At 42.5% G+C, this 26,108-nt stretch overlaps 4 protein-coding genes across 5 annotated transcripts in view; 1 reads left to right on the top strand and 3 right to left on the bottom strand.

Moving 5' to 3' along the window:
• The window catches only part of LOC109462982 (DDRGK domain-containing protein 1), a 9,200-nt gene extending 6,865 nt beyond the window's left edge, over positions 1-2,335 (bottom strand). The window contains exons 1-2 of the mRNA XM_019759634.1: positions 2,197-2,335; positions 511-651 (exon numbers count right to left, since the gene is read on the bottom strand). Coding sequence (XP_019615193.1) covers positions 511-651; positions 2,197-2,293 — 238 coding nt within the window. The 5' untranslated portion in view covers positions 2,294-2,335. The remainder of the gene's footprint in view (positions 1-510; positions 652-2,196) is intronic.
• Positions 2,336-2,710: 375 nt separating this feature from the next.
• LOC109462986 (probable leucine--tRNA ligase, mitochondrial) lies at positions 2,711-5,771 on the bottom strand. Its single transcript, XM_019759637.1, has one exon. It carries the CDS (start codon positions 5,735-5,737, stop codon positions 3,053-3,055), a length of 2,685 nt encoding a protein of 894 aa, XP_019615196.1. The 5' UTR covers positions 5,738-5,771; the 3' UTR covers positions 2,711-3,052.
• Positions 5,772-6,059: 288 nt separating this feature from the next.
• Positions 6,060-16,792, top strand: LOC109462970 (SMC5-SMC6 complex localization factor protein 2-like). 2 transcript variants are annotated; one of them, XM_019759615.1, is made up of 18 exons: positions 6,060-6,184; positions 6,726-6,769; positions 7,220-7,693; positions 7,927-9,208; positions 9,546-9,696; positions 10,038-10,167; positions 10,436-10,554; positions 10,971-11,163; positions 11,709-11,922; positions 12,312-12,461; positions 12,689-12,775; positions 12,951-13,029; positions 13,206-13,300; positions 13,693-13,816; positions 14,129-14,341; positions 14,932-15,015; positions 15,265-15,336; positions 15,986-16,792. In XM_019759615.1, the coding sequence occupies exons 1-18, from the start codon at positions 6,150-6,152 to the stop codon at positions 16,247-16,249; spliced, it is 3,810 nt and encodes a 1,269-aa protein (XP_019615174.1). In that variant the 5' UTR covers positions 6,060-6,149; the 3' UTR covers positions 16,250-16,792. The 2 variants fall into 2 exon arrangements, with proteins under 2 accessions (XP_019615174.1, XP_019615175.1); XM_019759616.1 differs by lacking the exon at positions 6,726-6,769 and having other exon boundaries at positions 6,080-6,184.
• Positions 16,793-16,901: 109 nt separating this feature from the next.
• On the bottom strand, positions 16,902-25,266 carry LOC109462971 (soluble guanylate cyclase gcy-31-like). Its single transcript, XM_019759617.1, has 18 exons — positions 25,067-25,266; positions 24,673-24,789; positions 24,086-24,265; positions 23,686-23,808; positions 22,979-23,180; positions 22,698-22,783; positions 22,339-22,543; positions 21,729-21,875; positions 21,326-21,445; positions 20,846-20,987; positions 20,552-20,681; positions 20,114-20,260; positions 19,342-19,488; positions 18,679-18,835; positions 18,439-18,548; positions 18,074-18,163; positions 17,583-17,756; positions 16,902-17,401 (listed from the first exon to the last, which is right to left on the bottom strand). The coding sequence occupies exons 1-18, from the start codon at positions 25,133-25,135 to the stop codon at positions 17,180-17,182; spliced, it is 2,568 nt and encodes an 855-aa protein (XP_019615176.1). The 5' UTR covers positions 25,136-25,266; the 3' UTR covers positions 16,902-17,179.
• Positions 25,267-26,108: the final 842 nt, after the last annotated feature.

The following is a 26,108-nucleotide window of genomic DNA, read 5'->3' as shown; positions in this document are numbered from 1 at the left end:
ATGACATACTTACTTACTTTACTTTGGTCGAGTTCCCGCTAGAACCAAACTGAAAACCATCCTCCACTTCACTCTATCCTCCACCAGAGACTGGATTTTATGTCTGGTCTGAAGTTGTTACTCCTTTGACTTTTTTTTAACCTTTTGTGGGTTCCAAAAGGACGGATAATTTCTTTTCTCTCTGTGACCTGTTTGAATATGGTCTTTGGCCAAAGACAGCTGTGCTCTCTGCCCATGGTGTGGGGAGAAGACTGATGACCAGTAATTAATCATGCCAGGCGGCTGGATGGGTGGCACGTGGGCACCCCGTGTAAGTTACCTGCATGATCCAAAAACCACATGGCCGAAGGTTTCCTCCAAACTAATTCCCTGGGGAACGCATTCGTTAATTTTTGAAATTCTTTCAAAGCGATCGTAGTACTTACACAAATGCCTCCGCCCCAAAGGCGTCGCCAAAAAAAAACAACTATTTTTTAAGATTTTGCGAGCTGTACAGCATGTCAACCTTACCCCCCTCGCTGTCCTGTTGGTTCATGCGTCGTGCGGCCTGTAGTCTCTGCCGTGCGCCCCTCACCCTGCGGGGAGCCCCCGCGGCCCTCTCCACGTCCGTCCTGGGGCGCGGCGCACCACGCCGCTGGCCATCAGCAGCAGCTGGAATAGTCATGGCCCAAATCAGCCAGCATATATACAATTACACTTGCTGAACTGGAAATTGTAAATGTTCATGACCTTCAATGAGTTCAAGTCCATAGTGGGTTTTGAGTGTATTCGAACTGTACAGGGATTGTATTAGCCTGATTAAATCGCTTTTGGGGGCACACCCCAGTTTATTTGGCGTCTCTATTCGAAGCTGCACACCCTCAAATTTAGCGACCGTGTCTGGCGTGGAATAATTCGGAAGGAGAATAACTGTATATGGGACGAAAGGATATCTCTTCAGCTACAAGACCAGCTGAGTTTGGTTTCTTCAACCTTTTTAAGTTTGGTAAAATCAACGGAAAAAACATTATTTTCACTTCAAAATTAATGCCCAAAATTGCGAATTTTCGCGTAGGATAATCCCATAGAAAAAAATTTTCCGGCAGAAATGACTGATGCTGGCAGAAAGACCCAAGCCTTGACTATACCCGAGTAAATTATAAAGAAAATTCTAGTACTGTAATTTTTTTAACAGTCCACGGCGCGAGGGGTTGCAAATCCACCCCTACGAAGGCGCAGAGCGAAATCTAGGTCAAACGGGCGGATTACACTTGGCGCGCAAGGATACCCGGAAGTAAGGTTCGGAGCCAAAAGAAATTTTCACCCCAAAATCACCATTTCTTACACTCTTCAGCCATGTTAATGTTTAATGATACTTTGTGGCAGTTTATGAGAAATGTCACATCAAACTTGGGCCCTCAAAACCCCTTCGTCACTTTTTTACAACGGACTATCACGGACCCCGGTCGCGCAAGAACTGGGGTGTGCACCGTTTTGCCGGCTGCCCAACATCCAGCCGGCCCCCGAACTATGTAGAGAGCCCCCCGGAGCTTGGGTTACATAGGCTAGGATGGTACTATGATGTAATTTAATCAGGTATTGAACCATTTCTGTCCACTTAAACTTTCACCCCACACGCACATGCTGGGTCTGACCTTCCTATCAGTTATGAATCCAAATCATTAATCACCTCCCACCCAGGAAGGAACTTGCACACACCATGCAACCAAAGCAATAAAGGACAGAGACAAACCCACAACGGTAACAGTCTCCCAAAACAATCAGATTCTGTACCTAGAAGTAACCAGGGGAGCACATCGGACAGCAAACATACACTTGCAGAAGTTGATGTTGTTAAGAATATCATGCCAAACCATGGATAATCTTGGAAAGCAACCAAGGAGTTTTTTTTTAAACCTACTTGGTCTGTAAAACCTTCTTGGCTTGGCAAACGTTTGGACTCAAAATTGCCAACAAGAACACCTAATCTTGGTGTATTTTATCCTTCTTTATTGGCGTGTAGAAATCCTGTCTAGAGCAGGCTGCATTTGTACATATAACGTTCATTCTTATGTTATTTTAAAAGGTTGCATACGTGTTGCGCAAGTTTCTGTGACCCGCCCCCCTCCCCCCCACCATAAACATACAGTATGGCACACATGCACAGCCCGTAAACACACATAATGAGAACAAAAGTGGGCATCTATGTTATCTTACGCTGTTCTTCTTGCCCTCCTCTAAGTTTGACGGCCAGGAAAAGCAAAACTGCGACGAAAACCGCCGCTACAGCGTACAAAACTGCCGCGTCCACCATGGCGAAGATGACGATACTGTGCCTTCTCGACGGAACTGTACATTGGGCTATTCCACTATAATTATGGGGGGTGTACAATATGGATTTGTACAGTGCTGTTCCTGAGCAATGTTTTAATAGACTCACATGTTTTGTTTCCTCTATCAGATATAAACGTACGCTGTGTAGATAAGTTATATGACTAATTTTGATTCATGCACAAATACCAAGGTCCTGGATGACTAGGCAATGAATTTTTTGCTTCAAATCCCAGTCAGTGAATGAGATCATTGATATACTAGCTATAGGACATTGTAGCTCTATATAGCCTGTCTTGATAATTCATCATCTCTATGATAAAAATGTGTAGCCTGGTGGGAAATGTTGGGAAAAATGACAACAAGAGAAGAACTTTACATAAACACATTGTATTCTTGTAAGATAATCTTCAAGACCTTTGTAACAAATTCTCTTCAATATTGGACAGTAGGATATGTAAGTAGGCAGCAGGTTGTAGGCAGATACACATACACTACATACTTAGTAATACCGGGCTGTCCTTCAACACTGCTGTCTCCAAGGATGCAATGCTACATGTACAGTGCTAAAGCCCTCTATTAATAGTCATCAATTTCTCTCACATACATAGCAATTAACATTACACATTATGAACTTGGTGACCTTTGACCTTTACAGAGAAACAATGTAACTGAAAGCATTATTCTTAACAGGTAAAAAAGTGTTTCTGATGACTGAGTTTTGGAAGGCATGGTGAAACAATCAATCTGTTAAGACATTGACCAAGTTTCCTTTGGGAGACAAAATCACCTTTTTTATCTGCAAGTTACTCAAGTTTTCCTGTCCAACGCTGCTCTCTTGTACTAATCTCTCTAATGCTTCAGCATCAGTTGCTTCAGTTCTATCAACCTCTATTGTTCCCACTTTTCTATTGTTGATCAGAACTTTGACCATGACTGTGTTTGTTTCCACTTCCTTGGTAGCTACAGGCCATGGTTGTCGGAGGGCATCTTTGCTCCAGTCATAACTGACTGTCTTGTGTTTGACACTCTTCAAGCCTTGCCACATCTCTGATGAGATGTGTGGTGCCAGAGGGGCCAACATGAGCACCAGGCTACACAAAATCCTCTCAAACTCTACACTGTGCTGAGCCACTGTGTCAGGCACCTTCCTAAGAATGCTTGTCAACCCCATCAACTCAATGATTGCTGCATTGGGACTGAAGTCTTCATGTAAATGCCTAGTTATATCAGTTATGAAGGTGTTTGATTTGGTTATAAGCTGACTTTCCTTCTTCTTGTCACTGTTGCTGAGTGCCTCTTGACTGGGTGAAGAAGTTGCTCGTAGCTCTAGGAACCGAGACACAAGGGCCCAAACACGACCCTGCCAGCGCAGCACGCCGTTGATGGCTTTGATGTTCCAGTGAATGTCAATCTCCGGAGGGACCCCCTGGAGTATGAAGAGCCTCACAGTGTCAATGCCGTACTGGTCCAGGAGCTCCTGTGGGTCTACACCATTGTGTTTGGACTTGCTCATCTTCTCAAACTCCACAGTCAGCTTTTCACCTGTCTCCTTCTCAACTGGCTTAGGACCAGACAAGTCCACCTCCTTAGGTGTTAGGTACCTGCCAGTTGATTCTACCCTGTAACTGGGACCCTTTACAATGCCTTGAACAAGGAGTCTTTTGAATGGTTCCTTATGTGACACCATGCCTTGCTGATGGGCAAAATGACTGAGGAACCTGGCATAGTACAGGTGCATTACGGCATGTTCTTTGCCCCCAATGTAGAGATCCACAGGCATCAGCTTGTCAGCTGTTTCTTTTCTCCATGGCTCTTCTGTGTTGTGTGCATCACAGAACCTGAGGAAGTACCAGGCTGAGTCAACAAACGTGTCCATAGTGTCTGTTTCTCGCCTTCCTGGTCCTCCGCATTTTGGACATGTGGTATCTACCCATTCAGATGCATCAGCTAAGGGACGTCCACCCTTACTGTTAGCAGCCGTAGGAAGCTCTATGGGAAGACTGTCAAAAGGTACTGGTACCTCTTTACAAGTTGGGCAATGAACAATTGGGATTGGGGTACCCCAAAAACGTTGCCTTGATATGGGCCAGTCATGGAGGTTTGCACTTGTCCAGTGACCTCCACATCCCTTTTCTCTAGCAGTTCTTGTGATCTCTTCACGTGCCGCTTGTCTGTCTAGGTTAGTAAACTCAGCTGAATTTACCACTTGGGCTGAGCCATCACTGGAATGTTTGATGACAACTTCAAAGTCAAGTCCATGTTTTTCAGCAAAGGTTTTGTCCACATCATTCAAACATGGTATTCCCATCTTAGCATCAATGTGCTCTTCAAACTCTGCTTCAGCTGACACATAAACTGGGACAGGTTTGTTTGTAAAGGGGTGCACTGCTGACAAGGGAAGACGAAACACTTTCTGTCTTGTGATTTCTTCACTCCATTGGCTGAATGCCTGAGTTCCTTTCAGCAGGTGGTGGTCAGGTGAGAGGAGGATGTGTGACACACCAAAGACAGCTTCTGGACTGGTGGTGAAAACTGGCAGCACACTGTCTGAGGAGACATCTTGCCCTTCCAGCTTGAAATCATAGTAGCATCCGTTACACTCCCCAAGCCACCAGGACTGCATCCCTTTCACATACTTCCCCCACTCTGTTAACTCTTCAAGTCCCTTCAGAAGAGAATCGGAAAAATGAGTGATCCTGACGAACCACTGCTTCAAATACTTCTTCTCGACCTTTGCTCCCGAACGCCAGGACCGACCGTTCTCGTCTACCTGTTCATTGGCTAGCACGGTTTTGTCCACCGGATCCCAGTTCACCAGGGCTTCTTTACGATAGCAGAGTCCTGACTCGTACAGTTTCAGGAACAGGTACTGTGTCCATCTGTAGTAGTTAGGGTCACAGGTGCTGACTTCTTTTTCCCAGTCAAAACTGAGGGAGAGACTTTCAATCTGTTTCCTCATGTACTCAATGTTGCTCTTGGTCCAGGCATCAGGGTGCAGCCCCCTCTCTATGGCTGCATTCTCTGCGGGTAGACCAAATGCGTCCCATCCCATAGGATGGAGAACCTGGTACCCGTTCATCCTCTGGAAGCGAGCAACCGTATCACTTATTGTGTAAACACGAACATGACCCATATGCAGCCTTCCTGAGGGGTAAGGGAACATTGGTAATACGTAGTACTTCGGTCGATCTGATTGAAACTTTTGAGTCTCTTTACTGTCCTTTAAGAGTTTTCCATACCAGTGTTTCTCCACGGCTATCCTGGTTTCCTTGGAGTAGTCTTTCTCCCACTGCCCAGTCACACTGTAGATGCACCTCAGCCATGTGGTGCTAACGCATGGGAGCTGTTTGCCTTCGCCTACACGAGGAAGTAGAAAGGTCTTGTACCCAAGAGAAGGCAATAAGTTTGCACGGAAACCCAGCATCTTGAAGGGTTAAAAAATGGACTCAAATGTGTTCTTAACTATGCCTAAGCATTACTAGTATATTTGTTTGAAGTCCATGCCTACACATCATTTGCCAACGGGCGCTGCCATGTTGGACGAGAACATGTCTCAAGGGGTCCTTGACTGAATATGGATCAAAAATAACATCTGTACCACGACGTTCCTGTTATCATCTTACGCATCAATACTACTACAAAGATGTCTCTAGTAAGTAGTGACAGATTATTGACAAGTTCGTAATAGAAATGATAAGAACTAGCTTTCTGATGTCGTCACCCCTGTTTAATAGTGGCGCCTTCTTAGTACAGGTCATAGGTTAGAAAACCCGCGAAACGAAGCAGCAACAGAGCCGCGCTTTCCAACACGTATCCATATCGGCCAGGGAGGCAACATGCCCAAGAGGAAGAGATTGGAGGAAAGCAAAGGGTATTCGTGAACTAGACTGATCCTTTTATCGTGACGTTTGCGTATGACGTTTGCGTATGATATGATAAACAACAGTAGCTGCTGTGACCCTAGCTTGCCGTTTATGATAGTTCACCCCTCCCCCCTGGCCTTTGCCATTCATACATAAATATTTTTGCATCGGCAGCTGCATAATGACACGTAGGCATTGTTGGTATCACAAATTTTAATTCCTTTGTCTTTATTTGTGGGGGTTGTGCCTTAAGTTACAACACTAAAACTGAAAAATCTACGTCTAATGTCCAAGTAATTTATGTGGTATTTATTTCCTTGTGTCCCATATAAATCGAGACTTTCTATCAAATATTAGGGGGCCACCTACATGTACTTCCTTTACCTATTGATCATGTTACATATACAATCTCTGATGATAGAGATTTGAACAGCGCACGATAATATGACATCTAAAATAATTATATGCCCTCAATGTGCCACATCATAATTTGATCACTGTTGCATACTCCTAAAAATTTGCAATACATGTACTTTCTGTATGTTCCAGTGACCAGATAATCACAAAGTTCTTTCAGAGGAGCACACAAACAGGTACCCACATGTAGCCCAAACGGGACTCCAGCATGCCTTTCCATTGACAAAAGCACATAGCTATGTAAACACATACTCAATGTATTACAATGTATCACATCACTTCACCTATTTTACACATGTATGTGACATTATTCACAAATGAATGTGCATGAACCAGGAAGGAGCATGTTGTATGATACATGTAGCACTGATGCTAAAATTAATGTTTGAATGTCAGATTTTTATAGCTAATGATACTGATGGAAACCCCTTTAGATGTCTTGGTTAAAGATTTGAATGAAAAGTATGTAGGAACTGCTTACATTGAATATTACACCAATTTAAATTCATCCTATGAAGACATGAAGATGTAAGACATGAAAACAATGGTAGGATACCGATCATATTAAATGTCTTATTAAAATGTCTTGGTTTATTAAAAATTGTCTTGGTTATTTCCATCTGCAGCCAGAAATGCAGCCAGTAGTGCGGTGACAACCCAAAGTAAGAAAAGATCAGCAACACAAGTACACAGAGCACCAACTACCCGACGAGCCATGTCATCATCACGGGCCTCCACCAGCAAGGAGGGTAGCTCCTCTGGCAGCAACCCTGCTTCAGCTAGTGCCTCTGCCTCAAAGCATTCATCCACTGCATCCAAGCCATCTCCTACAAAAAGTAAAGAACCCCAGACTGACACTTCTCCGATACTAGAGGCCTTCAAGAGGCAAGAGCAGAGGCAGAGACAGAAAGCAGCCACCAGGAGCAACACTAAGGAGGATGGACAAGAAGACTCCGGGCCTCTCTCAAAGCAAGGTTCATCCAAGAAAGACATACAGGCATCTGGTCTTACTTCTGCAGACACATGTGGAGAGATGGCTAGAATGGGAATACAGGGTTCTAAGGAGAAGGCTTTACCCAAGAGGAGACTAGAGTATGAAGGCATGTGGTATTTCTTTTGTCTGTACATAACCTGGCTCAATTTCAAGAAAATATAGTGTTTGAATCAAATTTGGAGGTGGGGGGGATAAAGTGCAAAGAATTAAAAGTTTATGTTGATTTAGACATCAATACTCAAACTTTATTAAGAGTCAACATTTGTTGCCCTGTGTTGGACAAAGCTACGTTTGCCTTGATGTAATTATATCTATATGTATATGCCAACATACTTCCAGGTGGGGACAAAACAGAAGATGGATCAAAGAAGAAGCAGAAATCTGATGTGTCATTCAAGATAAGTGACTCCAAACGAGAGGAGTTCAAAGCCAATTTATCTTCCTCACCAAGGTTTAAGATCAAGCCAGAAACACTACCAAAGAAAGCCAAGGAAACTTCCTTGACAGAGAATCTAAACACAGAAAGTACAGAGGAACCTGGGACAGAGAATCTTCAAAGTCAATCAGGTGAAGGAAGTAGCAGCCAAGCAGACAAGCCCAAGACTGCTGAGGAACAAGATGCAGAAAGTGGACCATTAGCCCACAGTTATCTAAAAGTGCAGAAGTTGCCAGCAGGCAGCTTGAGGATATCGGAGGCATCAAAGAAGGCATTTCAGGAGAAGATCAAGGCTTCACCTTTGAAATTAGCTACAGATGTCCCAAAGGAAGAAAAAGAAAGTACATCTGAAATAAATCAAGAACACCCAGAGCAAATGGGAGGTGATGAAACGTATCACATCACGCCACTTAAAATCAGGGCTTTCTACCCCTTTGAAAAAGGGCATGTCTCACCATTGGATAGAAGTCTGCCAAGTGGGCCTGGTAAATGTCAAGTCACAAAAACACCCCAAAGTAAAGGAGAAGAAATCGTGCCTGGAAGGACACTTGGCAAGGTCACAGAATCGCAGGAGAAACCCAGAGGGGTGATGAGTCTGTTCCAGGAGCTGAAGTTATCAGTTAAAGATAAGCAGGACCAAGAAGATGAAACTTCTAAAGATTCTTACGATCAGTCTGCAACACCAACAAGGAGTAGTCAGCCTGCTGGGGAAAAGACTGCCTCCTCTATCAAGATGAATATCGCAAAGTTAAAACAGATCATCAAGGCACCAAGCCTCTCTCCGCAGACCTCTGCTGCTAATTCTCCTGCCCCCTCAGACAAGGGAGGGGAGAATGGGGAGGGGGGCACAGACACCAAACCATTGTCTGTGACTGAGAGTTTAAGAAAGGGGGAGGATGTAGAACTTCCGGAAGTCGATAATGACAAGCAACAGGCTGATCACACCAAACTGCAGAGAAACCTCTTTTCCACACTTACCACTGTGGAGGAACAAGTTGGCGACTCAAAAGTCAAACATTCCGTTCTTGCCAAATGTGATCAGGAAGACAGTGAACCAGAAGATGTATGTCTGGATGAGAGCAAAGCTTTTGACTCTGACGAGGAATTTGGACTTGAGAGTGATGACAGTGATGACGACCTTCTCCTTATGCCTGTTGCAAACCTGAAGGATATCCAATCAGCCAGGTAAGATGCTCATGAATATTGCAAGGCTAATATTATTATTTGCTCATTTTATATTTACGCCATTTATCAAACTACTACATACATTCAAGGCCTTTACATATTATAGAAATCTATATTTGTGCATTACGATTACCATCTCTAATTGATATTGCAGAAGAACATATGTCTAGTAGTGTCTTCATATTAACTATAATATTATTGCCAGTTTCATATTTGCTCTTAGATAATTATGATTCTTGTGTAGAATATTTTCACCCTACTATACATGTGGCCCAATTAAGTGTGCATAAAAAGAGTTTTATGATATAATAAATTATATGTCATTTCCTGTTTCCAGTCTGAGACCCCCACCATCTACTCCCCAGAAGCTGTCAGAGAGCCAGGAGATCCCATGCAGCCCCATGAGCCCGGCCATGGAGGTCCCAGTACCCAGGGATGTCAACTTCAAGTTCTCTCTGGATGATCTTCTTGCTGAACAGAACAAAACTGTAAGTATTGTTGTGAAAAACTTCTCCAGGTTGGCAAATTACAAATGTATTAGTAGAATATTTTCTATTCACAACTAAATGAGTTTTTACACAATATATTGCCTGCAATTTGGTAACCATCTGTCACCTTCAATATTGGCTGGTTCTAATTTGCACTGCAGCTAGGTATCAATGCTGCAGTGTTGAAAATAAGTATTATTGAGTTTAAGAATGCAATTTTCAGTGCTCTTTTAACCTTTAGCTGAAGCAACACTTTGGCTATTGGCTACCAAGTCTCTACTGATTATGGTTTTAGGCAGCAGGGAGAAGGTTAAGTGACAGGTTGTGTTGAACGTTAACAGGTTGGTCGCGAGCCGCGCCGTCTGCGTGATGTCACAGACGAGCTGATGGCAGACGTGCGGCAGGGCGGGTTCCGCCGCATGGTGGATGATCTGGAACGGGAGGAACAAGAGGGCAGCGATTCTGATAAGGGTGAGGAATGATGTCATTCATGTCGCCTTACTTGTGACCTTGGGAAGGTTGTGGGATTGTGAGGATAGTGGATACCCTAAATGCAGTGATTGAAATTAAACCTGACTGCACGTCAAAAAAGAAATTTGTACGTTGAGCAGTGCATCTTTGATCTAGAACTGTGATGTATATATAGGTACTAGTAGTTTTGTTATGTAGAATTTTGATGGTATAGATGAGTAGTAAGAAGTGCAGACAATCAATTCATGCTCATATATAATCTTTCCAGAGGGGAAGCTAGAGAACCCAAAGCACAAAAAGTTTGTGCGAGACAGGAACCTAAAGAAAATGGAGATTCCTGACATGCATCCTGGGGAAGCTGTGTTCAACCCCAAGGACATGGGCAGGGTAAGCTGGCTTTTATTTGTTGCAGTTTGTACATGTCAGTAGCCTTTGTTCTGACTGCTGAGGAAGTGAGCACAGTGGGTCAAGGTAGTTACAATTTATAACCAACAGTCTTGTTCTATTACCATACTTTAGATCTCACAGTGTTTTTATTTTTGTGGTTTTCATGGTAAACCTCCTAATTAATTGACTTGTTGCTAAATCTAATCTGATATTGCCAGCTATTTTGTGGCTCTAACTACGTCTAAGTTATGTACATGTATAGAAAAGCAAAGTGATATCAATTTTCATTTAACAATGTTTAATGCAAAATATTAGGTATTTCCCTTCACTTCTTAAAACTTGATACAAGTTTATTATCTATACTGCCAACAGTGCAGGATGGTTTCAGGGCCTAAAACATGTCTTTTCAACCCTAGTTATTTGACTTCCCTGGGTCCCTGACCCTTGCGTCGTGTGGACTGGAGCCCCCCCTGGACCAGGAAGACCCCCTCCACCTTCTCCTCACCAGCCCAGACTGTGTGGAGGACATGCTGACCAGTGGCACGTTAGAGGACATGTATGCATACGATGTGTGCCCAGAACCACTGCAGAGGTGGCTCTTCTTCGTCAGTAAGTCTCTTTCCACGTTTGCTTCATTATCAAGCTACATTGCATGTAAATAGCCACTTAAGTAATTGGCAACTATACCAGGATTATGTTTCGCATCAAAAAGGAATTAGTTGTCAAGGTCACTAGCGATGTTATGAAATACATCATCAATAATTCATCAACACATCCACAAATTTTGTATTCACTATAATTATATACATATAACTTCCTTTACATGGCAAATTCATTAATTTAGAATCTATAAGTTGGCTATATTGTTACACAATACAAAATACACATATCTCTAATTGGCATATCTATGTGTGACCATTTTTTCTATGAAATTGTTATAAGCTTTTCATATCATGTCAGTACAATATCATGATATGAACATTACATGTGTTAAATATATATGACATTTAGAGAGGTTCAATGGGAGTAAGCTTAAAATGTCTGTTCTGAACAAATACATTTTAGATCTATTACAACACATGGTCCAGTGTACAGTGTTTTGAAGTGTTTATGCTCAAGTTTGAATGATGAATATATTGGTTCTCTTCTTGAAGTGTGCATCAGTAGGGACCAACACACTGCCAACTCTGCCTACAAGACTCTCACATCCATCCTCATGTCCAACTTGAGTTTGGAAGAAGATGGCGGCCCAGTGTGGCTGCCATGTCTGGCTGATGTCACCAGAGCACTGCTCAACTATGGAGCACAGCTGCCTGATCTATATCCCCTTACTTCTGCCAGACCGTCATTCAATGAGGAGGATATCAGGTGAGGCCAGGTGTCAGAAGTTAACCCTGGTGGTGTCATGCTGTACCAGTTTTTTTCCAACAATAGCATTGTACGTATACTTCAACATTGAATTCTGTTTATAATTATTACAATTATTATTTCTGAATATAGGATTAATATAGGATTATATAGGATGTATAGGATATAGGATTATATTTTGATTTAGCATCAGTCTTAACTAATTTGTTCTGGTCTTGTTCTTTTATTCAGCTACATACATGTACTTATACATACTGTCCTCCCACATGTGTATCTGATGTACTTCTTTCCCTCCTTATGGAGAGAATGATTTCCTGCTTTCCTGCACTTTTGTCACCCATAGAAAAAAATCAGGGAATGACTGTTAACGGTTTGACCTGTTTCACCAGCTTGCCTCTACATGATGCTGAGAAGGAGAACCAGAATGGGAACATACCATCTGATACGAGGGGGGGTCAGGAGGGACACAGAAGACTTCCTGCCGTAAACCTGATCTATATGCTACAGACTCTCAGCAAATTGAATGCTCCTCCCAGAAAGTAAGTAATTATTTTGTACTCTCATTATTTTCTGTTCTTCAGACTTCACATGTATCTGTGGCAGGTACATGTATATGAAAAAGAGAGAGATTTGTTGTATAAATTGTATACCAATCATTTATTACTTTTGGCAATCAATAAGACATAGGAGAAAGTAGTCATTATGATGTTTACATGTCAATGTTTCTTCTAATCTCCTTTACATGGAACATACCTTTCCTTTGCAGTGACACACTCCATATATACTCTGAGCAGGACCTGAAGCACCTGATGTATATGTTGTGTCGGACACTTCTTGATGTGCAGCTGAGAGGGTAAGTTGTCCTCTGTGGATGGAAACAATGTTTTACAATGATATATGCTTATCAATGCATCATTCTGACCTAATCTGAATTTTGGGATGTTGTATGTGGAAAAAGCAATTCCTTTTCATGTAGGATTATCATCTTTTTTTTTACATTTCCCACTGTTTGGTTGTGCTCCATCCAGGTTAGCGGTGCAGTTTGAGTTCCAGAACTGCATAGCAGAGATTTTGGACTGGTTTGAAGAGGATAGTTGGCCAGAGATAGTAGGTTTAACCTAATGTTAAATGTTGAGTTGATTATTGCTATTATTCCTGTGACCCAACATTAATACAACACTACATAACACAAGGAAAAGGTAACTTTTCTGACTGCCAGTTGGTTACTAATAGGTATTTATTGTAATGTATCCTTAGTCCAGTATTACACATGTTCCTCTCAGGTTGCAGAACTGTGCAGTTCCCTCCCCCACCTCTCTTCCCACCACCACAACCTGCTGACACTGGCACGCCACATGCCATGTACAGAACGGGGCAGGTAAGGTCTCACAGATATTATCCTAATTATGGTCTCACCATCAATGGGACAGAAAAAAAAACATACACCCCTTAATTAGCAGGAAAATAAAGATTCCTTGGCAGAGCAGTAGGAAGTAGAAATAGCAAGTTTTCAGCTGTCAAATCATCCTGTGTTCTCATTTCTTATACATGTATGTTATACACTCCATTTATTATAATCCATCAAATTTCAAGAAATACTATTGAATTGGAACCATATCCAGTTCAGTCAATATGGTCATTGGAGACCCCATGTACATGTATTATAGGACTGGCACAAAGAAAATAAAGTCATGTTGAACCAAAAGTACTGTAACGGTGCTTGCTAATTGAAGGTCTTAATAATTCTGAGGCTAGTCTTTCTTTCACAAGGTACTTACAGAGAAGACTGAGCCTTTGTATCATGAGGAAGCTGCTCAGGCAAGGCAGGGATAGGGAGGGTTCCACAGAGGTCAGGCAGAGGATTGGAACAGACAGCATGGACACTGATTTCCAGGTTTGTAGGAAAATTTCAGGTACTTGTTGTTTACAGAGATGATATCGACCATAAACTTCATTGAGGGTAACAATGATGTTATTGTGCATGTCTAGAATATGCTATAATTTGACCCCTGAATCATACTGAGAGGAATAGTTTATTTATTTTATGTCTTATCCATGTTGATTTAAAGCATGATTGAAGCGGAAGTGATGTTGCAGTAATGATCTCCAACTTTGAATGATACCGATATTTTCAGAAATCTATAATATTGTAAGTGAATACTACACAGACTACACTGTAATACTACATTGTTGTTTATTTCCACAGTTGACAGAGTTGACACCACTCCTGCCAGACTGCCAGATGAAGAATATCCTGGTCCTGGTGTCGTTAGAGCGGGAGTCTCAGAACAGCAGCCAGGAGAGCGACGATGGCGGCCGGAGCTTTGAGAACGACAGAGAGGCGTACTATCTACTCAGCAGCCTGGTACACCTGATAGACATGGTGGTGGGGAATGAACCTCTACCCACCAGTCAGCGGGTAGGTGGTGAAACACTAGTTGTGCACTACATGTATGGAAGCAGAGTGAGTGTGCTCACGTTTACCTTTTAAATTTTATATATTCCGATGCCTTTTACAGGAATTCATTCTTTCGGAAGACCTACCATTTATTAGGCTTAGATTTCTTCTTGTTTTATGTCTGTAGAGTTTTTGTATTATTTTAATGATGTATTGCACATGTGTTATATGGGTTTTTACCTGAAATAAAGAATGAATGAAATGTTTGGTACCCACATTAATTGGCATCAAAAGTACTATAAATTCATTTACTTTATAACAGTGGTTCTAATTTGCGGTAATGGTTACATGTAACGTTACAAAGAAAAATGGTATTCTCGCAATGTTGTGAAGTCGCAGTTGAAATAGTTCTGTAGCATAATAGTCATACAAAGAAGACACTATGAAAATAGATAATTTTTCAATGCTTTGTATAGATATAAAGTTTTGTACAATGTATAGAACTACATGCACTAAGTGATTATTTTCACAGGAGAGACAGGACACCTTTGTGTATGATTATAATGATTCCAATTGTGTGTTTAAGTGATCCTGTTGACCTCTGTGTTCAGGATGACCTTGTGCAGGTGATTCAGCAGTTGAACAGCATTTCTGGGAACATCAGGGACAACATCAAGCTCTTCCACAGGTCAAAGGTCAGATAGCATCTAGCTTGTGTTTAAAACTCTTAAGAAACCCACCGTCAACAAATGCACCTCTGCATTTTTTTAAAAATACTTGTTGGCCTTGCTTAATGTTTACCAATCTAGAGTTCTGTCTTCAGTACAATGTCATGCACATTTTCTATATTTATCATGAATTATCTCCCCAAATCAAGCAACTGAATAGCTGTGGCTGAAGATAGTATTTTTCTACCTGTAATTCTTTGCTGTTTGCACCCCCAGGTGAAGAACTTGGTGATGCGCACAGTTGATAAGCTGAACATTTTAAAGGATGGGATGGGGAGTACGAATCAGGTATGATAGTTGCCACTGTTGTACATCTAAACTTTTATGATTGGATGCATGCTCTCTTTAATACTGCATGCAAACTTCATCTAGACAAATCTACAGTAACTTTTAGGTTATGTCTAATGCTATTGGAGATATCAATTTTATTTCAAAAATATTATATGTACTTTGTAATAGGAATCTTGATTTACAAAATATGATATTTACTTCACACACATAATAATGTTGAATGTTGAAGCACTCAGTATCGTACCACTCATTGGCCTCAAAACCTTCCCACCAAGACAAGGGTACCCTCATCTCATCTATTATTTATTTGACTTTGGAAATCATTTGACAACCATTTTTCTCCACCCTTTTTTTTCCTTCACCCTTGATGTTTTACTTGTGTGTCATGCTGGTAATACAGCACTGTATTATATTTGCCTGTATGGTCAACTTCAGGCACGATTTCTTGCTAACAATAGACTGGCTTAGTGTAACAGCAGCATTTGAGTGACTATCACACATTTAGGAAGGTTCACAAAATGTTGAAAACCTAAGCCACTCTTGGGATACAGAGATTTTGACACTTTTTGAAAAAACTTTGTGTGATTCAACTGTTGTCAAGTTTCTGTGCAATCTTTATTGTTTTTCTTTTTATCCTCCCTTACAGCGACCCCTGTTTGACTATACGAAAGACCAAAACAGCGGACGGGAGGAGAGTGGTTCATCCCCAATATGGAAGTCAGGACAACTGTCAGAAACCAACTGTGAAGACAGTGAGTCAGGCACACACCGCAGTGGGCGACTATCAGCCATGAGCGTGGAGAGCAATGTGACAGGCACGGCTTCAGCTAGACTGGCTAGCCCTGAAGATGAGGACCAGCATTCACCTACAGAACACGCTATAGAACAAGAAGGACAGCATATGACTTAGCTGTGTATACCGAATATTACATTATTTTGTACAATGCCCTTTTGTCTAGAGAAACGCAATACTGTACAGATACTAGACTTTTCAAGAAGACACATACATGCATGTATACATTGTATCACTCTATTGTTTTACATGTCACATACTTATTTAAACAAACAACTACACTTTGTTTGATACAGCACTCCACCCATGTTTACTGGAGGTGAGTTTGCAGAAAATAGCCTTCCGGAGTTACATGTACTCAATGATACATGTATGTCATGTTTGCTTTCTGTGGAATTCTACAGTATGCATAAGGTTACATACTAGTATCATGGAGGTACAAAAAGACTCTACCTCCATGATAGTATTCATAAAGAACACATTGTTGCTGTTGTTCTAAGTTACAGGCAAAAGCTTTTTTCTCGCACAATATCACTTTACATGTTCAACACACCAGTTTTCATACTTGAACCGAAGATGTTATTTTTAACACAAATCACTTGATCAGTAACATTGTACAAACATGTGGTAAAAGGATTAAAACAAATATAAGAAGAATCACATCAGAATCTGTCAACAATTTGGATTGACTTAAGTATTACATACATATGTAATGACAGAGTCACATTCATCATAGCTCGTAGATTTTAAACTTGTAGGGTTTTCAAGCAGGCGGTGACAGAACCAAGTCCAAGATAGAAGAATCTAAGACAGCCTTGTTCATAACAAAACAGCTGTAATGTGCAAAAGACATGCACTATTCTAAGAACACATTCAGTTTGCATTCATAGAACGTATGTGACTGGCTCCCAAATACTTGATTGTATACTTGGCAGTACAATGTATGAAAGTATGGTTCATGTATTTATGTACATCATGCATGATGATTGATACACAGTCACCATGACTTGCACGATAACTAGACAGAGGAGGTGATCATGCATGTAGTTACTGTAGGTTACAGATATTGCTTGACGGTTGACAGTCCGCCCTGGTGTATTCGGTGGTGTTTGTGGTTGAACTACATGCCCCCCAGCGGAGATCCTCCAGGGCTGTAGGGCTGGACAGCTTGCCTGAGTCCACTATCTCCTGGAAGGTGCTTTGGGCATCTGATGCCTTCCAGTCCTTAGTCAGAGTGTTGCCATGAATCTCTTTCACCTTTACCTCAGCCTGCAGTGAATACAGCACCATTCTATCAACATTTGTACCATTTATAAAACTTATATTTACACTATAGCTACACATATAGTTTTTAAATGCTACAATGTAATATTCTGAAAATGTATGGAAAAGATGACAATATCCAGACATAGTTTTAAATGACAGTTCTGGTCTCTGGTGATTATCATACCTCATCTTCAGCTTCCTCCAGAGAAGTTGTGGTTTTGACTGCAGCTGGACAAGTCTTGTCCTGGAGTGAAGATGTCCGGGATATGGTGTAGTCTGTGCCTGATGGTGAACTATACAACGTCTCCTCGTTGTTCGATCGACCTAGTAGCCAGTAGGTCTTCATTTTACCTTTTCCCTGAAATAGTACCACCATAACGTGTTGCTTCCATTTTAAGAGCACCGAGTTGGATGTTTACCAATATGATTCTGGGACATAAAACCTCCTACACGAAGTCTTGAGTTGCCACGTACTGTCTCTTCACTTTGAGGGAACAACAGTCTGCTGCATGCCATTAGGCCCGACCAATTTTATTTCTAGATCTAGCTGCTCATGGTCTAGGGAGGTTTGCGATAGCAAAACCTACTAATTATTTTTCTACTCCGGACTTGTTTTTTTTTTCAAAATTATCTTTTTAAAGATAATGAAGCCATGCAAATAGAGTCTCTGATTACCTTAATGGTGACCACGCCCCTCTCCACCACGATATAAGGAAGGTGCGTAATCTCTTCCCGTGTAGTCTGACTCAGGTGAATGTAGTTCCCCTGTGGAGAAACCAGGATATCTCTATAAACAGATGCGTTGTTTGTGAACTAAAGGCTTTCCCACCCAAAAACATGATCTTGACATCGAAAAAATGACAGTTCCTTACATATCATAGTTATCAGCTTTTATCATAGTTACCTCACGTGAGTTTCAGCAGCAAAGAATACTGTGGTTGCGTTTCTTACTTGACCACACTGGCCCCTTGTGTCTTCGTATCGTTATGCGGTGAAGTGTGGGTACGGGTATTTAAAACATCAGTTTTATACTACATTACCTTTCCTGTGGTCTCCATCCTGGACGCCACGTTCACAGTATCCCCGAACAGACAGTACCGCGGGACCTTGATCCCCACCACCCCGGCCACAACAGTGCCGGTGTGCATACCTGTGAGGCAAATGAAATGAACGGAAAATTTTATGAATCCTTCTCTCACATATATGTACCGGACGTCGTGACAGCATACATTACGACATCGTACTAGTATTGTGTTAATGATGTTCAAACTTTTACCCACCGATCCTAATGGCGATCTGTTCATTAGTGACAGGGTCGATGATATTTTTAGCTGCTACCAGCATGTCCATAGACATCTCACACATGCGCTCGGCGTGGTCATTGATGCGTACCGGCGCTCCGGAAACAAGCATGTAGTCATCGCCAACCGTTTCTACCTGAGATGGAAACAATGGTATCTGTTATGGTTGCGTTTTAGAAGGGTAGCTACATCGGATCACATGAATGACGGATTTCTCAACACTATCCTTCATTAAAAGCAATCCAATTAAAACTGTCCCTACAAGTCAATTTAAGTGTCTGAGCTGTGGGTTTGTGTGTCTGTCCAGACAGGGTAGATTGACAGCACGTGTGCGGGGAAGATTGACAGGAAGGTGTGAAAGGTATTAGAATCTTGGAGGGAGCCGACAAGCATCTGTATCTATAATGCCAATATAACCGCCCCTCGGCCTGACACACCTCGGCCAGGCACGCGGCGCGGCGGCAGCTGGCTACACCGATCGACCCTTTTACACCTAGTCTTAGTCAAGAAGCGGAGGCCTAGGATTGCATACTTCCAGGAAAAAGTCTGAGATCTCTGATTTCTTATCAATTTATTGGTCATCCAACCAACGGATAGCCATTGTGAGGATCGAACCTCATTTGGGTTAGCACACTTACGTACCTTGTAGGTGTCATACTTGTCCACAAGGTTGTCGAACACAGTGTACAGGTCGTTTAACAGCTTGACGACTTGCATGGGGGTCAGGTGGGTGCAGATGGTGGAGAAACCGAACACATCGCAGAAGAGAACGGTCACGCTCTCAAACGTCTGGGAAATAGCAAAATCGTTATCAGCTGTACAAGGTTTTTAAATTCACAAGAAAAGGAGTTGTACAGGCCGATGTTTCAAAGGGGCAACTATGTATGATAATTGCTTAATCTTTTGTATCACTGTTTGACAGGATTGTATTGTGTTGACAGCCACTCCACGGAGTAGGGCGAGTCCAATGGTGTTAGTTCTTAGTCATTTTGTTGGCGTTTGTTTGACAGGATTGTATTACTGTTTGACTGTATGCACATACATGTGGCAAAATGTACGTTATTTGGGACGTCATTCATAACACAACAGAGACAACTAGCTGCAATGCTTAGTAGAACCAGTCAGTATTGCCAAGAGGAACGTCGGCTTGTAAAACACCTTTGGTTATGAATAAGGAATGTTGTTACACAACCATCTACAAAGTGGATGAAAGTATTCAAGGGCGTTTCGTCAGCTACCATATATACAAAGAATGACAACGTTTGCAATTAATTTTAATTTGATCCATGATCAGATTATGAACACCTTCTTTCCTATATGTCGAAAGTCAGGCAGCCACAGTGCAGTAACAAAACAGGAGATACATACATTGTCGTACAATTCACTGGTTACAGTTCAGCAGACAATGTCTCACCTCGCAGGTGTTGAGTGCCGGCTTGCCCTGTTTCAGACACTCTGCCACCTGCTTGGGGATCATCCCATACAGCAGCTGGTCCGTCTTCTGTTTCGCCTTCTCCAGTTTCTTCAGATTCTCCTCGAGTTGATCTGTCGTTTTCACCTCCTTTATATACATAATGAACATTATTTGTTAAGTTGAATTACATCCATGCCATTGCTATTGTATGTTGACACTTGACAGTTTTTTTGTCGACATGCCAGCGTTATACATATTAAATGAATAATACTTTTGTTGGAGATGGGGAAAATTCATCGATTGTATTTTTGTCCACATGGCTTATAACAGACTGGTACATGTAGAAAAATAATGTACAATCTGGTGAATCACATTAAACATACCACAGTGCTTTTGGCCACTGGTAAAATGATACTGCGGAGTATACATTCTGATTACCTTAGTCAAGGCCAGTTTTTCCTCCACATTTTTGTTCATCCCATTGACGACCATGTCCCTACTGAGGTCATGCATGCTGTAGTCGTTCAGGAAGAGACCATTGCCCCTCATGTCCTCCATGTCGGTCATTCTAAGGATAAACAAAAGGGCAATAATGTAAATGAGAGTGCACTAAAGTTAAAAGGCTGTCATCCACGGTAGATACACAGACCCACCGCTCAGCCTCCCAAAACAATACCCCCATGTCCGACAGTAAATACCCCCATGTCCGACAGTACATGTAACAATACTCACACAGGCGTACAGAGGAAGATGACTGAGTTCCAGTCAGGGATGTGTTTCATCTGCCCGCGGAGACTGAGGAACCTGTGAGAGATCGTCACCGGGTCCTCCGCCGCTTCCCCCTCCTCTATAGCCTGCATGATGGCCTGTGCGTCTGGAGTAAGGAAATCAAAGACGTTACTGGTATCATCTCACTCCCAGGGTCTTCATAAGGATTAGACGCAAGGACATCAAGCAGCGGTAGGCTAGAATGGTGCAATTTTCACACCCGTCATAGGTCCTCGTGCGATTTTGGTGCCATAGACTTTTCCAGTAGGCTCAAAGAGAACCAACTGCCGACAAGGGTTTACATGTATGACAGCCTTTTCCGTATGAAGACAGATGAAGTAGTGTATACAACGGTCAATCGACGTATATGACGTTGTCCCTAACTAGTACCAAAAGCAAACATAGTTGAAGACGTCATGTTTGGAGCATCAAGGCGCCACTGACCTAACGGCTGTTGGTCTGCAGCAGCAATCTGACTCATCTGCAGTCCCAGAACACCTTCCTTCGCATCAACCGGGATCGGCTTGACGTCAGATGCCGCGATGTCTTTCATCTCCTTTTTGTCTGTAAAGGAAATTGTAAACAATTAATGTTACAGGAAGTTTAAAAAGATCTTCAAACCATACGTGTATATATCGGAACAAAACATGTAAAGTTTGTAAGTTTAGAAACTCTTTCTTACCCAAGAATGTACGAGTTTTTCCCGACATGTATGTCACCCATTTATTGCGTAGGGTTGATTCTAACAGAAAATGTTATTAATTGACGTAGGGTTGATTCTCACAGAAAATTATAAAGACAGTTCAGACAAGAGAAGTGGAAAATGATATTTTAACAGCAGGCGTACTCAAGTCTTTAGGGTCATCCTTGACGAGCTGGTAGGCCATCAGCTGAGGGTCGTTGGGCACTTCTGCTGCCTCCAGGTTCAGCTCCTTCATGGCCTCCTTCACAACCGCGCTGGGATCTGCCGGGATCGTGCTCTCCAGGGCTTCGTCTGCGGGTTCAGCAGAGGTGTAGCAGAGAAACGTTATCTCAGTTTGTGTCATGGGATTCTTACACTGTAGTAGAAGCTATACTTCACTTCCTTCATATCTTCATATAATGCTGTCATATACATGCTATACTATTACATTCGAATTCCTTAATGATGTGTACGTCTTCTGGAGAGGTGTAATTAATGTGCGATGCCCACACATCGGTCTGAATGTGTCTTCCTAGGGCCCTGCCCCTTTCCAGTTTGTGTAACTCTTGATACCACATTACGACATGGAATATGATGCAAGCTGTAATTTTTTTTGTCAATGGCATTCGTGGGGCAATAAATCTGTGGAATCAGCGGTCGGAGCCTCTAGTAGAAAGAGAGTGTGAAGCTAGTCGGTTCATACACATACCTCGTTACAGACGACCATACCTTCATATAGTGTAGTGTAGTCAATGAAAGGGCAATGTTCCCTAACCTTGTACATTGTTATCCGTCACCTCTTGCCCACTTTCCGAAGGTGTGTTCGTTGGTCTTTGGAACTGTCCCTCGTCGCCATCTTTGCTTTCGCAGGAGTTTTTCCTGGCGATGTCACGAGACGCCGTTTCCGAGTGGCCGTCTGCGTCCTGTCTGACCGGGTGATCGGACACCAGCTCAAAGATGCACGATGGGTGCCGGATTATCTTAATGACGATAAATATTATTCAGTCAACAAGATAAAGATTATTCAGTCAACAAGACAGAAAAAATCGCAGTATTAATGTGAAACAATGAGGGAATGTAGTAATTTTATCTACATCATTCAGTCCTGGAAGTATCTCTGTTCCGGAGCCTTACGTTTTTCCAGGTGAACTCCATCTGAGGTCTGACCATACTGAACGTGTCGTTCAGCATCTCTGACAGGATGTCAGGTAACATGCGGTCTGTGGGGGAAGGAACATGGCCGCTCCATTAATCTATTAACTAATAGATAGATGTTTTGCTTCATTTGTTATAAAACAAGTAGTGCAGAGAAAGGAGACGAATGGTTCGCGATCACCGTTTTCAAAAATGTATCCATACACGCTTTGCGCTAAAAGTTTATTTTTCTAAAAGCAACAATTGCTGACGTTTCCTACCGATTCCGTCCCCGACCATGTATATCTCCATGTCGGACCGGAAGAGAATGAAGAACGGGAAGAGGCTGAGGAAGCTGCGTGCCGGGATGGGCCCGAAGTCCGGCGCCGCGAGGCTGCGGTGTCTCTGGACCAGCGAGGTGTACCAGTGGTTGTCGAACTGCATGCGGAAGTAGGTGGCGCTGTTCTCCGTGGACGTGAGGGTCTACATGCAGGTCATGTGCAGAAAGGATTTGTATGAACTTGGGCCTGGGCCCTGGGTACGGTCGCCGTACGATCATAAAATAGGTTACTCGGGGGATCGGTAATAATCCTGGGATATTCGTGCATACGTACCAGGTTCTACAAAATTCAGCTGTTTTGTTACAGAAAAGTCGGCAGTTTTTTAATTGGTTCTGTCAATTGAAAACCTTGAAACTGATCGTATATGATCTACAAATACCTTTGAGGAATGTGACTGCGTCGTAAGTAGTCCTGTTCATGTCTCACCATACGTAATCTACAAGCTGAAATATCCATTGTCTATGACAGTTTTGATTTAGGCTAGCCTTGCATGTGCAGCTGATGGACATTACGTGTACGTCCCGTCTTAAATGTCACCCGTTCATCTGATTTCTTTATTCTTGCACGTCAATAGAGTGAAACACCCCTATAGCCCGTAAGAGAAAAATCAGTTACTATTGACTGTGTTAACATATGAATGTCATTACCTGGAACTCGACCTCGACTTCGAAGGAACATTTGATAATGGATCCCAGAATGCCCTGCACCAGTGGCAGAAGTCCACGCCGTCGGCTGTAGTACCGGATCGTCAGCCCTTCGCTACTCTCCTCCTGGAAATTCACAATTCTTCTTCATCTAACTTGTCTGTACAGCAAATACACGTCATACGATGCCTCAATGAATGTTAATACAAAATGTATAGACACCTCGCGCGCCATCACCCAGAATACGCGTGAATTAAAGTGTTTGCATACATATACACAATCATGTATATGGGTGCTATGGAAATCTCTTTCGGTTTAAACGGACACTTCGTCTTTTAACATATACCACAAAGAAAACGGTCAGACAGGGAAGTTGGCTTTGCTCTATACATGGCATTATTACCTTACAGACGAAGCTCGGAGGTTTGATCTTCGGGAAAGTGTATCGAGCCTGCTCGTGAAGGTTGTCCAGTTCGTCGATGAAACCCCTGACGTGGCGGGCCAGGGTCCTCAGGGTCTTCTCCATCCCGTTGTCAACATATACCGACACCAAGTTGGCTCCAAACTCATTCAGTAACGTCTCCTAAAGCGGGGAGCTTACCAATTTAGCTTCAGGGGGATGTTTCATCGATCATGTAAGACATCACAACATTACTGGCCAAGGCATGCAGCCAGGCGCGCGGGGCCGTATGGGCCCCTCACCGAGCATGTATACGCGGAGAACATCGGTTGCCCTTATAAATGTACCTTCATACTGTACTCCAGCACTAGAAGTTTGAAAATATATTTAGACTGCTCTGAGGAACAAAGAAGCTTCTATCAATTTGCAAAGCTTCTGAAGTACAGGCTTCACAAAAGAATGTTTTCAGTATAGAATGTATATTACATTCTGACTAAATACACCTTTTGGATAATAGCATTGTTTCGTTGACAGATATGGAGCCGTACATTATGGCTACCCGTAGAAATGTTGCTACCGGTAACTGTTACCTGTGGCTTGCCGATCAGGTCGCTGGCGACTCGCGCTATCCGTAAGATGTACTGGTCCGAGTAGGTCTGCCCGCGGTGGAAGCTCCACACCTTGATACCAGCACGGTGCCGCACAAGCTGTGGATGGCACGGGAACATGGTGTATCTTTTTAGCTACCATTATCATATAGGGACCGTTGGCGGAAGAAAGGGTAGAGACACAGCTTAAATATATATAGCGATTATGACTAATACTTGAAGATAAAGAACTTACATTAAAACGACAAAGACTTGGGAAACGGCATAAAGTATCACATACCCTCAAAATAAATTAAAAAGAGAGATTGAATGTCAAAGGTGCTGAGGCGAGTGAAATCTTAGATTTTATTTCTTTATATCATAAGTGCAAAATCACCTTCCAGACATCATCTCCATACGTTGCCTTCAGGTATTTGTGGATGGCGTCCAGGTACAGACCGTACATGCTGACAGGGCTGGCTCCGCACTCTGATGACTGCACCCCACAACACGGCCTTATGAAACACCAGCTTGGAAACCAAATGTATAAGAACGTACAAAATGGGCGAAAAGACGCCCAGGCAAACGAGCGCTACATGTGCATGGCCCGGGCCTTTGCATGGGTACATTTTAGAGTAAATGATCAGAAACCGAAACGAAATCCAGAAAAATACACTATGCAAACGTATCCAAGCGCGAAACTATACAGCTATGGGTTGCATAATGTACCGAAAAACATTTGTCATCTTGCATGAACCCTCTGGTATTATCAACATCAGCACGTCGGGGTACATGTGTGCGTCCGCACTTGCAGCAGCATTTGATGATTATCATCTACGCATTCATGTTAACATCATCTTAACTATCAATCAGTACTCTTTTAAATAAATACGCAATATTTGGGCGTGTTTACATGGAAAATGGAAAAAAAACTTACTTTAAAAGACAGTGACTTTACTTACAGCACACGACACGAGGGAGTAGCGAAGACTCTCTCTCGACACTACGCCTCGCGATGTGGAGTTTTCCCGTCACCAGCGCGAGCCCGTCTGCCGGTGACGTGTGGAGGACCGTGTCACCTGTTCCTGTCAGACCGCGGGCCGACATGAATGGACCACGCGGCGGAGACGTCTGGCTTTGACAGTTCAATCATTTCGTCAACATTCACCGACCCTTCTAGACACACTTGATGAGCGTATCACACAACAAAGACAAAAACCCCTTATATCCACTTACGAAGACTGGGTGACCCCCCCCCCCAAAAAAAACAGAGTACTTAGCAAATATTCTTATAAAGGGTAAAAATCTACACATAAGAGGGACTCGGTTATACAAGACAGGGAATAGCATTTGTACTTTTTCCCTTTTGTGTTACTGGGAATGATAAGTATCATATACCATAGGAAAAGAAAACGGCCCAGTACAGCTGGTTTTGTCAG

The sequence above is a fragment of the Branchiostoma belcheri genome, unplaced genomic scaffold, assembly GCF_001625305.1.
Source record: "Branchiostoma belcheri isolate BF01 breed outbred unplaced genomic scaffold, Haploidv18h27 scaffold120, whole genome shotgun sequence".
NCBI classification, from domain to species: Eukaryota; Metazoa; Chordata; class Leptocardii; order Amphioxiformes; family Branchiostomatidae; genus Branchiostoma; species Branchiostoma belcheri.
This window is presented reverse-complemented; position numbering and strand designations above follow the sequence as displayed.